Here is a 17,914-nt window from a genome sequence, read left to right as displayed (position 1 = left end):
TAGACCAGGCTGACTTTGGACTTGAGATTCACCTGCTTCTGCCTCCCAAGTACTGGGATCAAAGGCGTGTGCTACCACCAATCTGTTTACAGGTTCTTCTAGTACCACTATCCTCCAGGAGTTTCTGAGGACATTTACCATACTCAGAATTGCTCGTCTTTCTTATCTTCTCCATGTCTTGTACCCTCAAGGTAGTCTCTTTCCATGAAACATTTTGAGATCTGGTTAGATACGTCCCAAAGGGACTGAGTGTTTTCATTTGGGTACTCTTTTAGACACTTATTCATAGTTACCTGGAAGGATAGGTAGTTATAATGCTCTGGTTCTCCATTAATAATCCTGAATCCTAGTGAGAGAACTGGGCGTGGTGTCACAGGCCCTTAGTCCCAGCAGTCAGGAGGCAGGTCTCTGAGTTCAAGGCCAGCCTGGTCTACATACAAAGTGAGTTCCAGGACAGCCAGGGCTACACAGAGGAACCCTAGTTCAAAAAGAAAGAAAGAAAAGAAAAACCCCAAGAGTCCTCGTGAGGATTGTCTTGAGAGACACCTCTTACTGGAGCTGTGAGGTGAGAAGGGGTTGATTGAGATCTCCCCTTCCCTGTAAGAGCATGTGACTGTTCCTTGATAGCAAGCAGAGGTGAGACTGAAGCAGAGAACTGAAGGGACAGGAACTGGGCCTTGGGCACAGGCCTGTCATCCCAGCTGCTCAGAGGCGTGAAAGACAGGGCTTCAAAGAATTCAAGGCTGGGCTGGGGAGATAGCTCAGTGGTTAAGAGCACTGGCTGCCCTTCCAGGGGACCCAGGTTCAATTCCCAGTACCCACATGGCAGCTCATAACTGTCTGTAACTTCAGTTCCAGAGGATCCAACACTCTCACACAGACATACATGCAGGCAAAAACACCAATGCACATGGAATAAAAATTCAAGGCCTGCCTAGGACTACCGAGTGAGAGTTCAAGGCCAGCCTTGGCAACTTAGACACCACCTCAAAAGGCAAAGTAAGAGGGCTGTGAACATAGCTTAGTGGTAGAACACTTGCCTAGCCCTAGGTTAAATGTCTAGAAACAATCACAGCAGCAGTAATTCTCCATAGTAGCCTCATGCATGACACAAAACTTGTGCAAGGATTTTCCTTGACTGTGATTGCAAAATTAAGACACTAGGAATGGCAGTTACAGAGTAATGGTTAGAGTAGAAATGTGATCCAGATACATAAAGTGGGAACAACAGGAGCTCTTGGCAGGTGATTACAGAACTGGTTTTTGATGGGGATACCAGGTTGGAATCCTGCATCCTTCACGTACTAACAATAAGCTTAGATAAGGTATTTACGGTCACAAGACTCACTTTTATCATCCATATATGTGAGGATCGTAATCATGCTTGCTGAGAGGATATTCAGGTGGATTTAATAGACCAGACTGTGCAGGCACTTGACATAGGACCTAATCCTCATAAGCATTAAAGAAATGTTGGCCATCATCATCATCATCATCATCATCGTTACTGTTGTGTTTGCCCAGCTGACAGCCACTGAGCACTGGCTCCAAGTGAGGTGCTGTTCCAGGCTCTGGGTATGGAAAAATGGCTTAGACATGGGCACTGCCTTCAGGGTGCTCACTGCTGTGGCTCACTGGAAGCACATGCATATCACTTCCTGTTAAGTGTGATGTTGCATATACTTTGTTTAGGCAAAGCTAGCTAACAGTGGAAATCAGAAGCCAAATACAGATCCCATATTGAACGGACCAGATCCTGTTTTTAATCGAAGAACCATGCATGTAGAGTGTGTGGTTCACACATCTTTTGTGCATAGCGTGATGAATATTTACATGCTCCTGCAGCCATGTAACTACTACTGAGATCAAACTAGCACATCTCTAGCCTTCAAGAAGTTGTCCTCATCCCATTTTCCAATCAATACCTTCCTTAGAAGTAACAGCTATTCTGAAACTGGTAGGTAAGTGAATTCTGCTTTGAAGTTCACATAAGTGGACTCATAGTCCATTGAAGTTCTCAGCTGAGCAGAAAGAGAGCTCAGAGCAGAACCAAGATAGCAAGTTCCCAGATAATGAGTATGTTTTCTGGTGTACTTGGCCCTCACTTGGGGTCCACATAGTTGAACATTGATTTAAATTTTTCTTGTTTTCATAAAAGGGCACAGATTTTTTTTCTTGTCAATTCCTTTAAATATACAGAAAAAAACTATTTACATCACATTTGCTTTGTATTGGGTATTATAAGTAACTTCAGGATAATTTGAATTGTGTAAGAGGCCAGGTGGATTGTAACATCCCTGTCATCACAGCACTCAAGAAGGTGAAGCAGGATTATGGGCTCATTGGCCCAGCCTACAGCACAAGACCTTGTCTGTGGAGAATGCGCATGCATACACAGACACACATCTTTATACATGTGTCTATCTATCTACATTTATAGATTTGTATTCACATATGTCAGAGGTATATAAATATATATGACTGCATAGACTTTATGTATATATAATTGTGTGTGTGTGTGTGTGTGTGTGTGTGTGTGTGTGTGTATGATGTCATGTTACTGAAGGACTTGAGTAACCACAGACTTTGGGGTGCTAGGACTAGTCTCTTCTAGAAGTTAATGAATAGTTGTTTTCCAACATCAGGTAATCTTATCAGAGTCATGTGGAAACATGGTAAAAATGAGAGGAAATAGAACATGATAAGTGCTTGTTAGCATCAGTGAGAAAGCACTGATTCCCCGAGCAGTGTTCTGGGATGTTATCCTCAGCTAGCTCAGATGCAACAGAGGAAAGCTGGAGAACCTGAGAACGTGACCCAGGGACGTCCTCCTCCTCCTCCTCAGCCAGTCTGAACTTTGCTGCTAAGAGGACAGAGGTTCCCTGGAGTTGGGGGGTCAGTGAAGCGGACTCCCACAGAGCTGACCACAGCCTGACTGAGCCCTTCTCTCCATCTTTGCTCTGGGATTCCCTCCCTACAGCCTGGGAACAGGGTGGGGCACAGGGACAGGAGAGGGGTGACACAAGGCCCCCATGGCAGTTAGGGTGCAAAGTCAATGTAGTGTTTTCTCTTTGCTCAGGTTACTACTCTGGGACTGTGACGATCGAAGCTACAGTTACTACGTTGAGGTTTCCACCAATCAGCAGCAGTGGACCATGGTGGCTGACAGAACAAAAGTCTCCTGCAAGTAAGTAGCATCCTCTCACGGCAAGGGCAGCCCTCTGTGAGTCAGAGGCCGCTAAGAAGATTGATGCAACCACCAGGGTGGTGAAGTGCATTCCCATGATCCTTTGTTTCAGTTTCGACTATTAAGAGTTTAAATGAGAGTTTACTTGCCATACCCAAATAAGCTTTACCTTTGAACTGAACTTGGAAATGACTGACATGTCCAAACAGGGAAAATAAGAGACTCCTGTGCAGTCCTGCCTCCGACCTCCAAGCCCCACATGACCCTCTTAGGACTGTTTACTTCCTCCGAGAATTTGGCTTCAGTGGTTACTGTGGGGCTCTGCCTTCCTGCTCACCTCGTGCCATTCCTCATACCAAACCTTACCTCAGCCAGTACCTAAACTAAGGAAAGCCATGAGCCTTAGGCTCTTCACAGGCCTTCAGCGTTGGGTCTCTGAGCTTACCTGCCTGTGGGAACACCTAGAAAGAAGGATTCTGTGGGTTGTTCTGGCCATTCTTTAACCTTGACACATGAAGAGGGCTTGGTGCCTATTCAGGGAGAATTTTATCTGGGAGATAAAACACAGCAAAGCTGAGACTTCATCTTTAAAGATCAGATTACAAGCCAGGCGGTGGTGGCGCATGCCTTTAATCCCAGCACTCAGGAGGCAGAGCCAGGTGGATCTCTGTGAGTTCGAGGCCAGCCTGGTCTACAGAGTGAGATCCAGGACAGGCTCCAAAACTACACAGAGAAATCCTGTCTCAAAAAACAAAACAAATCACATTACAATCCTGTGTTAGTCCAATCTCCATCCCCATGACACAGCACTGAGAAAGAACTTCTGTAGAAGAACAGCTGCTTTGGGGTCATGTTCCCGAGGTTCCTGCCTGTGGCCATGAGCTTTGCAAGTGGCCCCTGGGGAGCTGGAGGAAGGAGGTGCTGGAACCCCAGTATCACCTGCCAGGTCATGCCTCTTGGTACCTCACTTTCTTTCTCTAGATCTGGCCACCAACTCCTAGTACCTCCACAGGCTAGTGACCAAACAAGCCTTTACACATGGGCCTTTGAGGGCATTTTACATCCAAACTACAATACCTTCATGTACTCGAAGTTCACCTTCCAAGTGTGTAACTGGGCAGTTTTTAGTACATGCACAGAATTGTGCAACCATCACTGTCTGATGACCCGCAACAGTTTTATTACCCCCTCCCCCAAATAAACCTATTTCCCTCCAGCTGCTCCAGCATCTAGTCATTTATTTCTGTCTCTGGATTTGCAAAATGTGGGGAGCCTATGTAAATGGAATCATGCGCTGTATAACCTTTGTCCCCAGTTCTCCTCGGCAGTTCATCCTGGAGATGAGTTGTATCATAGATGAAGATTTCCCTTTTGTCTGGGTGAATAATCTTCTAGTGTGTGACCTTATTTTCTTTAGTTGTTCATCCTGACAACTTTTGAATCGTGTTTTCCTCTTTAGCTTTAATGAATAAGGCTGCTTCGCATACTCCTGCACAGGAGAGAGTGTGAACGTACTGTTTTTAAGTGTTCTTCAGGGTACGGAGGAGTGAAGTTGCTGCGTAATATTTCTTAATGGCATTGATGGCAGTGTGTCTGACTCGGTGCTCAACGCCATCAGCACTGCTATTAGAGTAACTGTATTTACCTGCTTGAAAAACCACTGAGCCACTTTGCATGGCCTTCAGCAGCCTGGGAGGGACCAGTTTCTCAGTCTTGTTGGCCTTGTCATCTGTGAGCCACAGTTAGTCCCGGGGCAATGAAGTAGGCACCCTTGAGGCTTTGGTTTGCATTTCCTATGGCTGATGCTGCTGAGCATCTTTTTGTGCGCTTATTTGGCTATAATTTCTTTTTTAATGTCTGTCTCTTTGGTTGATTGGTTGGTTGGTTGCCAGAGTGCCTCTAGGCATTTGCTCTCACTGAACTATGTTCCTGGTCCATGATTTCTTAATGCCATTGATGACAGTGTGTTAAACTCAGTGTTCAACACCACCAGCACTGCTGTTATCACTGCACATCGTGTTTTATGGTGTCATTCACATTGGGGCTCTAACAGATAAGCTTCAATGTTTAACAGCTTCCTGTAACAGGGTGGCTTGTCAAGTGGCCCCTTCTTGTGGGTTCATTGTTGTTTGGGGGCTCATCAGCATCTTCTGTGTCTAGCAGCTACAGGTCATGGAAGCAGAAAGAGAGGTGATAGCTGTTTCTAAGAAGCCTGGGCTTGCACAGGGTGCATTCCTTCCACTCGTGTACCACTGAGGACAAAAACAGCCATTATACTCGAGCGTGCCTAGACCGCAACTTCTTAGGGGAGCGTGAAGGTTGTGAGCACTTGGCCACAGTGTAGGAAAACAAACTATTATTTGCTGACTAGTATTCCAGTACTTTCATGTATTGTATCTCGTTGTCTGAGTACAGGGTGCCTAGTGGAACATTGCCCTCATTTTATAAAAGAGAAAATTAAGTTTGGAGAGAAGAACCATCTTTTCCAAGGAGCAGAGGTCAAGTTTTAATCCAGGACTCTTTGCCACTTAGCACAAGCTTTATAGTCCCCAGGTTTTACTGAAGAACCCCACACTACCCTGGGTGGAGAAAGAGGAAAAGGGGGTGATCTTTCTCCCACACTGCTGGAGCCCTTTACAAACTAGCACACCACTAGGCCCATGAGCTGGCTGCCCTTCGCTCTCTCCAGAACCAGCTGTTGAGCACAGCCCCCAGGCCAGAGTGCTTCCCCACAGCCCACCATCTTTGGCGTTACTGGCAACCCCTCTGTCACGTGCACTTTTCTTTACAAGTGTCCATCCAGGGAGCGCCACAGGCCTTCAGCAAGAGTCTACTCGTTCTGCACAGATGCTTGTCCTAATGGGTGGTAGTGAACTCACTGGGGTTTTGTGAGTAAGAAAATCCTCTGTGTACAGGTTCGCTCAGTGCCTTTGCATGGCCATCAGCATCTTATTGGTTTGTTTCCCTTAATTGATCGACTTAAATAATTGACAAGATTTCCACTTGGATTGCAGCACTCAGGTTCTCCAGTAGCGTTTTACATATTAATAAGCTGTGGATGATTCATCAGAACAAGAGAGAAGAAAAAGAAAGACAAGATTCTGTCAACTCCATTAGAATCAGTGGAACCAGTAGTTATGATTTTACCTTTATAGATGTAATCTCAATTTACTCTACCCCCCCACCTTAATGTAGTCCTTCAAAAGATGTGCAAACAGCTCTCTCTTTACTAACGTGCTGCAGAGCAAATGTCAAGAGAAGCTTCCTTTAGCTTCTAGAGCTGTACCTGTTCTAACTGAAAGGTAGCATGGGTAGGGGTGGTCAGGTACGCAGAGGCCTTAGCCCTGGATGCTTGGCTCTGCCCTGGCTTGCTTTCAAGGTGAAGGATTCTTCCTGTTGTGGATAATCACGCTTTGGTATTGACAGTTTTTAAAAAATGTTTGTGCGCCTCTTGTTCTAACCTTCAGACCTTACATTCCCTTCCTCTGCTCTCCTCTAAATTGTAGAACCCTAATCTTTTCTAACAAATGCAAACAGCACGTAGAACATTAAACAATACAGGGGGATGTAAGCAGAGAGCCAACCTTGACCTTTGCACCTCTGTCCACTCCTCAGAGGGAGTGCCTTCGACTTGCTGGTAGATTTTGTTTTTGTCTCCTGCTGACTTCCATACTACCAACAGCATCTTATTCCTTATTCATTTACCAGCGTAGTAACCTCCTTCTCTCTTCTGGGGTATGTTTTCTTTTTAGTTCTATATAATGCAGCATTTAAAAATGAACAGTATACCTGACTTCTACGTTCTGGTCCATCCATTAAGGATGGAACCTCTTGACTTCCCACGATGTTGATGGAGAAATGGATACCTGTGTTTTGCTCTCTCTCCTACTTCTGATTTTTGTCTTTCTTTCTTTTCCCCTTTTCTGTCAGCTGTTTGACCACATTAATATTGTAAAGGTTTGTGATGCTTATTTTTGCTATAACTTAGAGTTAAACTTTCTGTGTGGCCATAGAGACCCTGAAAAGGAAACAACTAAGAAGTCATTGTGATGTTGTGGGTCTCTAAACACTGTCCACACATTATCAGTAATTGTTCATTGAGGGAAACACTATGCTGCACCTCTAAACACATGCCCGCCCTCCCTCCAGCAGAGCTGTGTGCTGGGTTCCAGCAGAGGAATGGGGTTCTGTGAGGGCTCGCAATGATCCCACTGCTAAGTAGCTGCCTAATCAGCTTTTTGTTGCCCAAGGCTCCTAATTGCTTTGTTTTCCTGATCCCAAAGCATCTGGAGCTTTCTGTGCACTCATTGGTTAATTCTGAGCAAATTGCTTCCTAACCTACTCCGCAGTTGTGACCTAAGATTTCTTTTCTTTCCTATCTAGGCTGGCTTTTTTTTTTTAGAATGTTGAAGGGTTAACAAAATCCTTTCTCTGTGAATGAGATATTGACCTTGGACCCAGTTCCCTTTCTTGGTCCATTGTCCCCGAAACCTCACAGAAGTAGAATGTTAGCTATGCTGTTAAGCAGCATTGCTTATGATAAAAATCATCTCTGGCCTGGGAGCCTATAGGTCATGGTCAGAAGCTCCAGCTGGGACTCCCTGGGAGGGATGACTTTGTACCCGGGCATGCCCTGTTATTCTGAGACAGAGCTCAGGCTATGGCAAGGGCAGATGCTTTGTATTTGGAGTGTGAAGTTTATCTCGCAGGGTCCCCACTCGCCTATTACTGAGTCACACTGTGCAGGACACACAGTTGTGGGAACTGCTACAAGGAAGAAATACCCGGTGCTGTCCTGCGGTTGGTCGCTTCTCCATTCTCTCTCACAGTCGCCCTGATGTCCAGTATACTTGTTTGGTCTTTTGATTTGAATATTTAGTTGAGACCATTGATAGACACTGTAAATCTGTAGATGAAGTTTCTTCAGAAAAGGCATGCCAAAAGCAGATAATAAGGGTGCTAGTGTGACAGATGTGAGCCACCATGCCTGCTTTCCCTTTGTAGCTCTTGGAAGCCATAGTAGAGGCTTTCAGAAGTGGAGAAAAGCAAAAGTGGGTGTAATGTGTGCCCTGCCATCTTGCATCTACAGTTCCCCAAAGGCTGCAGCTCCCTTAGGGTCACCCATTGGTAGTCCAGTCCCTTAGAGTCACCCATTGGTAGTTCGGTCCCTTAGGGTCACCCATTGGTAGTTCGGTCCCTTAGGGTCACCCATTGGTAGAGCAGTCCCTTAGGGTCACCCATTGGTAGTCCAGTCCCTTAGGATCACCCATTGGTAGTCCAGTCCCTTAGGGTCACCCATTGGTAGTTCGGTCCCTTAGGGTCACCCATTGGTAGTTCGGTCCCTTAGGGTCACCCATTGGTAGTTCGGTCCCTTAGGGTCACCCATTGGTAGTCCAGTCCCTTAGGGTCACCCATTGGTGGAGCAGTCCCTTAGGGTCACCCATTGGTGGAGCAGTGCCTTAGGGTCAGCCATTGGTAGAGCAGTCCCTTAGGGTCACCCATTGGTGGAGCAGTGCCTTGCACTGTTTTCTGTCTTTTTCTCTGCCTAACCTGTCCTGCAGTTGTCTTACCTCCTGTTGGGGTGTATTTCTCAAGTGCTGACCTCATTGTGTTCACACTGTAACCAGTTCTTTGTCTGTCAAAGTAGTAGTGACCTTAACCTTCTTCTGTCTCCCGGAGCAGTGCCGTGGCAAGCATTTTGGCAAATGTAAAGATTAGGTCTGATGAATTGAGTGGTGGTGGAAATAGAGACTCTTGTCATTGAGAGATCTCTGGTTACAATCTGGGACCTCTGGCCTAACTCGTGGGCCCCACTGTGTTGGTTACGTTAAGGCGCTGCTCGTGGCTGGCCACTGCCCGTGGTGGCCATGTCATCGGAGGAGAGTGCTGGTCAGAAGAGTCACAAGCCATGGTTACCTTTTTAGAGCTTTATTGGGAGGGTTGGGGTGGGGGTGGTGGGGAGAGGACAGACGGAAGGAAAGAGAGCAGAAAGAGAAGGGGACGCACAGAGAGCCCTCCTGCTTTTTAGGCAGGGACGCCATTGCAGGCTGGTGACGTAATTACAGACAAAATCCTTACACAGTGTCCTCACAGAGTAATGTCTGCCTGCCAGATTGGCTGCCCAGCTCCCTCCTGAAAGGCTTCAGGGTTTTCCAGTGTAAGAATTCATTAAAAACGATGCTGCAGAGAGAAACACATGTACACTGAGGGTGATAAAGCAGAGGCCAGGACTATAAGAGTGTAATCCAAAGAAGGAGGAGATGGTAGAAAACCCAAAGGAACCGTGTGTGCTATCATGTTAATAGTAATTGCCCTTGTGCAGTTGGGTTATGGGAATTATTTCTAATTTTCTATATTTTTGACCAATTCACACATATTTCTTGGAAAAATATTTTTAGAAAAAGCTGCATTTGAGGAAACTTTCTTCTTCTTTTTTGTTTTTCCCCTCACTCCTCTCCTCCCATTCCCACCCCCGTCCACTCCTCCTCCCTATCTGTTCAGAAAAGGGCAGGACTCCCGTGGATATCAACAAAACATGGCATATCAGGTTGCCATAGGACTAAGCACAACCCAGTATGAGGAGTAGGGTCCCAAAAGCCAGACAAAGAACTAGGGGCAGCCCTGCTCCCACTGTTAGGAGCCCCGCAAGTGGGCCAAACTACACAACTGTCACATATATGAAGAGGGCCTAGGTTGGTCCCATGTAGGCTCCCTGGTTGTCGGTTTAGACTCCGTGAGAACCTATGAGCCCAGGTTAGTTGATTCTGTGGGTTTTCTTATGTGTTCTTGACCCCTCTGGCTTCTACAATCCTCTCTCTCTTCAGCAGGGTTCCCCGAATGTGGCCTGATGTTGGCTGTGGGTCCCTGCATCTTTTTCCATTAGTTGCTGAATGAAGCCTCTGTGATGACAATTGGACTAGGCACCAATGTATGGGTAGAGCAGAATATCACTAGGCATCATTGCATTGACATTTTTCCCCCTAGTCATGTTCGGTTCTATCCTAGGTCTCTGGGCTTTTCAGCCTCTGGGTCCTAGCTCTCCAGGCACTGTCAGGGGTGGGCTCACTCTCATGGCATGGGCCTCAGACTGGACCAGTCATTGGTTGGCCACACCCCCTTAGTCTCATTACTACTCTTACCCCAGCACATCCCATAGGCAGGACAGACTGTAGGTCAAAGGTTATGTGGCTGGGTTGGTGTCCTAACCCTCCACTGGAAGTCTTGTTTGGTCACAGGAGATGGTCAGTTCAGGCTATATATCCACTGTTGCTAGGAGACTTAGCTGGGGTCATCCTTGTAGATTCCTGGGAGTTTCCCTTGCACCAGGTTTCTGTCTCACCTGGAAATGTGCCGCTTTTCCAGTCATCCCTTTTGGTATACTTCCCCTCCATCCCCCACCGATCCCTCATGTTCTCATCCCCACCCACCCCCAAAATCTCTTCTATTTCCCCTTCCCAGGGATATCCAAACATCCCCCCTTGGGTTTTCCTTGTTACCTAGCCTCTCTGGGTCTGTGGATTGTACATAGCATGATTATTTCAAATTTTCTTCTGTGGATTGTAGCATGGTTATTTCAAATTTTCTATATCTTTACACATATTTCATGGAAAAATATTTGTAGAAAAAGCCTCATTTGAGGAAACCTTTCTTGCTGCAGATAGAAGTGCTCTGTAGCTGTGTGCCCTTGCCTGCATTTGCATAGCTGGGCTGGCAGAGCAACCTGCTTTCTCCTCTGTTGTACTAAATCAAGGAAGGGAGTGGTGTGGAGCTCTAGCCCAGCAGCTCCTAGGGTACCTGATACCAAGGGCCCAAGCAGCACCCTCTTCCCAGCCCTCCTGGAGGGCCTGCCAGCCTCCCGACTGAGCCAGGCTTGAGCCTACACAGTTTCTACAGCATTCCGATATGAAATCTTCTCCCTGACTTCTCCAGTATATGCCTCACAGTCCCCGTGTCCTGGGAAGACCTGCTCCTCCCACCCACCCCCACCCCCGTCTGCTCCCTGCTCTCCACATGATGGCATCCACATCTGAGGAGCACTATGCCCCTGGCTGCATGTTCAGACAGTCAGACCCCAGGAAGCACATGTCTGTCTGGGCTCTTTCTGTAACTTCTTTATCCACTGGGAATCTGAGAAAGAAAAGGAGTTATGTTTCTTCTTCCAAGCGCTTCCCTGGCTGAGGACAGCAGGACACTGAGGGTGGAGAGTTAGAGCCTCTTTGGCAGTGTGAGAATGAAAACCAGCATATTTAAACCTAGTGATTTTTCTTTGTCTTGGCGACAGTTTAGAAAGCATTTCCCCACCTGTTTTATCTCTTAGCCAGAATTCAGCATACCAAAAGCCTTGAGTTAGTTCTAGGAAGTCATGGCTAGCCATGCAGTTTGGAGTCGTATGTAAAGTGCTCATTGTCACAAACATGCCAAAAGGCAAGTGTTTTGTTTGTTTTTATGTGTTTGAATGCTTGCCTGCATGTATTATGTATACCATGTATGTGTCCAGCTCCCTCAGAGATCAGAAAGGGGCATCAGATCCTTGAAAATGGATGTGAGCCACCATGTGGGTGCTAGGAACCGAACCCTGGTTCTCTGTAAGAGCCAAACGTGCTCTCTAGCCCCGAGCCATCCTGTCAGCTGCAGCAGGTGGGTTGTGAAGAGGGTGATGTCTCCACCATTGCTGCCGCTGGTGAGAAATTCTCAGTGTCAGGTTCCATTTCAGGGAAGGCTGAAAGTCCAGGCTCCGCCCTCTTCTCCCTCCTGCTGGCTTGGAGCATGTTTACTCCTTCCTGCTGGAGGTCAGGCCAATTAATGGTGCTGGATGTGTAATTGTCACTTTCAAACAGCTGGGTGGAGATTTTATTTTCTCTCTTCATATTTAATTCCGTTTTTTCACACTTTGACAATAATGAAAAAGCCAGTCATGTTCTTCCCTTTATTTTTTAAAGGGCAAACTCTGATGTTAATTTTTGTCAAGACTTTAAGAACCTGAAGGATAAAGAGACACATCCTTGTAAGAGGAACCTCAATCCGCCGACCCCCGCCTCCGGCAGACTTCAGATAAAACACACAGATGAAGTTTGAAAGGGGGCAGATTCCTGAGGATCAGAGCTTGTCTGTGGAGGGGCCTGGGTGCCACTCCAGACTCAGAGGCGCCTTTGAGCCACACTGCTGCTTCTGAGCGAAGAAAAGGCCTTAAGTAGATGAATGTTTTAGAGACCAGAACATCAACAGGCGATTAGTTGGCCATACCTGTGCTTTTAAAGAGGACTTTGTACATAAAGTTTTTATGTAAAACTTTATCCGTATAGGGGAAGACATGTAGGAAACAGATTGGGGGCTGAGCATGTGAATTGCCTGAGTACTAACTTTGGAGCTGTCTGCAGGTTGAGGGTGAGAATCCTCCCTACCCAGAATGTTTGACAGCGGAAGGAAACAGTCATCTTGGGTAGTAACTGAGAATCTGCCAGCTCTCATTCCCATCTTCCTTGTTTAGCCACAGAGCTGCATTATTCTGTGAGGATAATAACTTTCTGAATTTATGAAAGTATGAAAAATGAAGCATACCTTAATGAAACTTTCTTCATGAGCTGTGTGACCATCGGAGAGAATCTTTTGTCATGGGATACCTTTCATATTACTATTATATTTCAAGTGACAGAAATAAATAAAGATCACACTAGTTCAACTGTGGTCATTCCTCCAGTTGACTAGCTGGTCTCCCCACTTTTCTCGACACTCTTCACAGATTGACTGCACATACTAGAGCCAGAGTGGACTTTCCAAGCACAGCTTTATCATCTTCCCTGCTTAGGAGCCCTTGATCTCGGAATCAGAACCAAAATTCCTCACATAGCTGGGGTCGAGCTATTGGCTCTCCCCTGCCTCTCCAGTCACCCACCTCACTACCTGCTCTCAGTTCTCATCTCTAGCTTCCCTTCCATCCCCGTCACACAAGGCTCTGTCCTAGTTCAGACCTCTTGTACTTGTGGTGGTGGCCCAGTCTGGGCCCACACTGCCGCCTTTTGACCAGTTCATCACAGGTACATAGTCAAGACTCTCCGCTTCAAGCAAAATCTGGCTCACCACCCATCGGGTGACTGAAATGTCTCATGGCATTCATTTGCATATAGTTAAATTGCTGCTGCTTCTCCACTGGACAAGACAAGAGAAGAGAGGTCCAGTTCCTTTCCTCACTCGTTTATCCATTGGAGCCTAGCAATGGCCCAGCACTCATAGGCCCACATTTACTGGTCTGAGTGAATAGATGTGTAAGCACCATCACTGTCTCTGAGTGTGCGCACACATTGGCTTCACTTGCAGAGCTGTCTAGACACCTTTATCTGCCATCTCTGAGTTTCATCAGGAAGTCCATTCACCCCAGTTCAGATGCTAAAACATGGAGCAAGATGAGCTGGTGGGAGGAGAGGAGAGTGGCCCCAATAGTGTCCGTTTGTGTTGATTTGGGTGTGTACTCCCAGCTGCTCTTCCATTGTCCATCTGCCATCTTTGAATTAGTGACAGCCCAGTCCCCAGACTTTACTTCATGGCTGCCAGAGGTTCAGTATTCTCTGCTCCCCACATCTACTCATTGTCCCTCATGTTATGACTTGGATCCCCAGTAACAGTGTGTCACTAGAGGTTGGTTATAGACTGGGTGTCCCATTACGTCTCTCTATAACTACTGTTGGGAAAGTTCTTTATGGAAGGCCAAGTGCTTTTAGTTAGAACTTGTACCAGCTGTGCCCCATTCACGTCAGAAATGGATTTGACTTAAAATCCCAGCTTTGTCAGGTTAATAGGCCTCAAAGGTTTCTCTGAATTTTCAGAGTAATAAGTTTAAAAAATTTATTATTTTTTTTTAAGAACACTGACCTTGAACTCTTGGAGAGAGACTCAAAACTACTCACAAGACATTTGTGTGCCTCTTGCTACAAGGAAAATCTGAATACAGAGTGGTCCTGGCTCTGAGACCCTGGAGCCCAGCCACCTCTCCTGGCCTTGGGTGGCACCAGAGCACCTCGCCCCAGCACTGGCTGGGTATGCTGCATCGCCTTGGCCTTCTGCTGTGACACAAGGTGTAGGACCTGCCTCTCAGCCCTAGAGCAGACCGAGACCACAGTAGCAGTCGTCATAGATGTTCATTCTAGAAACCCATGGTCAGGATGGCATCTCTGAAACATGGCAGGAGAGACCCATGGGTTGTCCTTGAGCAAAGGCCCAGGAGGGGAGAGCACACCTTTTAGAGTGACCAGCCTCAGTTTCCAGATGATAGCCTGAAAGTTTGGGCCAGCCTCGTAAGTCCCAGTGAGGTTTTCTTGGTGATCACATACCGATTAACACTGGCTCAGTCCTATCCCAGAGTGTGAAGAGACTTGTGTTTTCTTCCTAGGCTTAAGAAAAAGAGGGTGGAGGGGGCTTGAGGAGTCAGCTCTGTGGCTGAGGGGCACTCTTCCTAACCAACTGTCTTAGTCTCTTGGTTTCCCCTCTTCCTTGCATCCTTCCCATTGGTCCTTCCTAAAGACGGCACACTGCTCATACTCACCATCTTATCGCCCTGCCCTGCAGCTCCTCCCCCTGGGCCCTCCTCACCTAGCCTCTTTCCCTTCACTTGCTCTCCACAGTTGGCCTGTGACTCCTTCCAGTTTCTACCCTCCCTTGAGCCCCCTGGCTCCATGCTTTCTCTTCCTATGGCTTCTGTCCCGCAGACCTCCGTGCCTCTTTCTTGCTGTGTCTCTAGTAGCCCTGGTAGATCCCCTCGGTCCTGTTTGTTCCTTGCTGTTCTAGAGTCTGTAGCCCTCGTCCTTACTGCTCGTAACTTCTTTGTCCCCAAAGAGCAGCTTCAGCTGTCCGCTAGAGACGGTCCCAGACTATACCTAGTGTGTCCTTTGTCTCCTGACCACCTCTCGTCTTGTTTGCCAATGTCCTGTTCACTACTGCAGCGTGTGGTTAGACCTCACGTGTGTAATTTCCGTAGTGCTCTGACCCAGCCAAGCTCCTGAGCCTTCCCGCTGTAGTGCTCTCCTCACAGCTGAGTTCTACTTGACTTTTAGTCCAGACTAGTTACCAAGTCCATGCTTCAGCTCAGGCGTCCTTATTTCCTCCGGGTCACCTTCGAGTTTCTGCCTCCCCAGTTCCTCCTAAGACCCCAACCAGTGATCAGTTCTTCCTGACCTGATCCTTGGATACTTTTTCATACAATTTGATAATAATTTTTTGGATTCTTAGGTCTGTATCCCAGAATGGCAAAGGGAGAAAGATAGATTGGGAGGAAATGATGCTATAAAATTCCAGCCATCTTTCATTGTAAACTGTCACTGTCCTCCTGAAGTACAGGGCCAGCGCATTCCACAGAAGCTCGTTGCTCTATGATCATATCCACAGCCCAACCAGCTTTCATTTAGTTTCATGTTAGCTGAAGACTCTGCACAGGAGGCGCATGCTGCAGTACCAGGAGAAGTCCTGAAGAGACCAGCAGACATTTTAGTGTCATATCCATGTTACCCCTTTGTCTGTACAACAGCAGCAACAGGAACAATCCAGAGTACTAGCATCAGAAACCACTTTAAGAGCCTTTGAAAGTCTTAGTCCAGGCTTCCTCCGTGCAAATGGGAAGGTGAGGTGGAGAACACAGTGCTTTCCCAACTTCACATCTCATGGTGGGGTACGGATCAGGACCCATGTGTCCTGGCTCTAGGTTCCTGCCCTCAGAACTTTGTATGACTTGTAATACCACTGTTGTTGGTTGGTTGGTTGGTTGGTTGGTTGGTTTGTTTGTTTGTTTGGGGTAGGATTTGGTTTTTGTTTTGAGAGTTGTTTTGTTTTTGAGACAGGGTTTCTCTGTGTAGCCCTGGCTGTCCTGGAACTCACTCTGTAGACCAGGCTGGCCTCAAACTCAGAGATCCGCCTGCCTCTGCCTCCCAAGTGCTGGGATTAAAGGTGTGTGCCACTGCTGCCCAACTAACACCATGGCTTTTTTAAAAGAAAGATTACAGTAGTACTGTGAGAATATAGATATGTTCAGAGCATAGCATAAAGTAGGAATGTTTTCTGGCCCCTGCCCCCCTGCCTTTGGTCCACATTACAACAGAGAAACAGTGAGTTTACAATCAAAGGTCCTCTGAACTCAGATTTTAAAACATACGGTGTAAAAGTCAGAAATAGACTGACCCCCAGAGTTGTAACAGAGGCCCCAGACTGCAGAGAAACCCACCTTTATTTTTACATGATTTTCTATCTATAATCACTGTTACTCCTTCCCCAGAATGTTAATTTGTACAGCCTAATAGCTGTATCATAATTCATAGTTTGAAATTACGTTTTTAAAGTACAGTCCCTACACCAGTATTCAAATCTAGATCACCCAGGGGTTCATTATCCAGCTTTACAGCATATTAGCCTCTGTTTTCCTTACTTTTTCTTCCTGTTACCTACTTTTAAAAAATCATTACACTGTTCATTAGGCCATTTATTAAACTATTTCCTTCCACCGAGTGGGACTTGCATGTGTGTTTTTCCTTTTGTTTTAAGCCAGGACCCATAAAGCATATTTCCCCCACAGTTGACATTTTCTTTTCATGATCCCTTGAAATGGAGTGTAAGTGAATTTGAGCACAGTGTTGTAAATTATGCACTGAGTATCAGTAATAAACATTTCTTACAAAGTTTTAGAGTGTAGTTTCAGGGTGGTGATCATCTGGAATTGCACACATTTGCCAGCTGCTGTGGGGGAAGGGAGGGAGGCTCTCTTCACAGACCTTGTTTTGTCTCTCCTTTATCCACATGTATCTAACAATACAGAGCCGTATTACAATCATAAACAAAACAAAAGAATGTTTGTGCCCTAGTGACATGGCTTGGCAACCTGGACCCGCTGAATGGCCATCTAGTTTTTCCTTCTCCCTCCAGGCAGCATTAAAGTTGTCCCAGAGAGCCCATGTTCCCTGCTACAGAATCGGTCTTAGTCACTGTTGCTTGCTATCTCTGGTGCTCAGAGCCTCGGGGTGAATTTCTGCTTCAGCAAAGGGCCTCATGCAGGCTGGGAGCAGCAACTGTGTGGCAGTGCCAGGCTAGAGTAGCTGGTAGTGTTTTCCAGGGAGCTGCTGAGTCTTCGGACTGTGTGGTCTCTCCTCTAGGGTACTTGGAGAGTGTGGGAAGGAAGGACCCTGGAAGCCGACTTATTTGTCTCGTGTATCTCAATCTTCTGAACACATTTTTTTTCTAACTGAAGATCCAGTCTTGTACCAGCCTGTTGTTGAAGTCCCAGATTTAAACAAACAGGACTCAAGTTCATGCCCTCACAGCACCATTAGCCCCTGTTCCCAAAGCCTCTGCCTGTTGTCAGCAGGTGCTGCTGGCAGGCTAACTGAGCCCCATTGCAGAGATGACCAGAGAACCCCATAACATCAAGCAGTAGTCAGGGGGTTTGTGGGGGGGGGGGAAGGCAGCCACAATTACAGAGGCATTTGTGGACTTGTAGTCTGATTTCAGATTTATAACTTCATGTCACAGTGGTATGATATTCCAGCATTAATATTAATTAACTATAAATGTCTGAGGAGATGAGAAGGGCCTAGAAGACACAGCCCTCTTAAGCCTTTTACATTTGGGAAGAGAACTGCTGCAGTTTTCTCCTATTACCACTTCCTAATTAACATTATAATTCAACTGGTACTGATTCACTTCCCGGCTAGGAACCCCAGTCTGTGAGGCAGGGGGCCCAGGTTAGCTCAAAAG

General features: G+C 46.6%; 1 protein-coding gene across 3 annotated transcripts in view; it reads left to right on the top strand.

The window, feature by feature from the left end:
- Positions 1-17,914, top strand: part of Btbd9 (BTB domain containing 9) — a 369,488-nt gene that overhangs the window by 297,938 nt on the left and 53,636 nt on the right. For all 3 annotated transcript variants that reach the window (XM_028885042.2, XM_028885043.2, XM_028885044.2), the window contains exon 9: positions 3,080-3,187. In XM_028885042.2, the coding sequence (XP_028740875.2) occupies positions 3,080-3,187 (108 nt within the window). The remainder of the gene's footprint in view (positions 1-3,079; positions 3,188-17,914) is intronic.

This window comes from Peromyscus leucopus, chromosome 16_21 (assembly GCF_004664715.2).
Source record: "Peromyscus leucopus breed LL Stock chromosome 16_21, UCI_PerLeu_2.1, whole genome shotgun sequence".
Classification (NCBI taxonomy): Eukaryota; Metazoa; Chordata; class Mammalia; order Rodentia; family Cricetidae; genus Peromyscus; species Peromyscus leucopus.
This window is presented reverse-complemented; position numbering and strand designations above follow the sequence as displayed.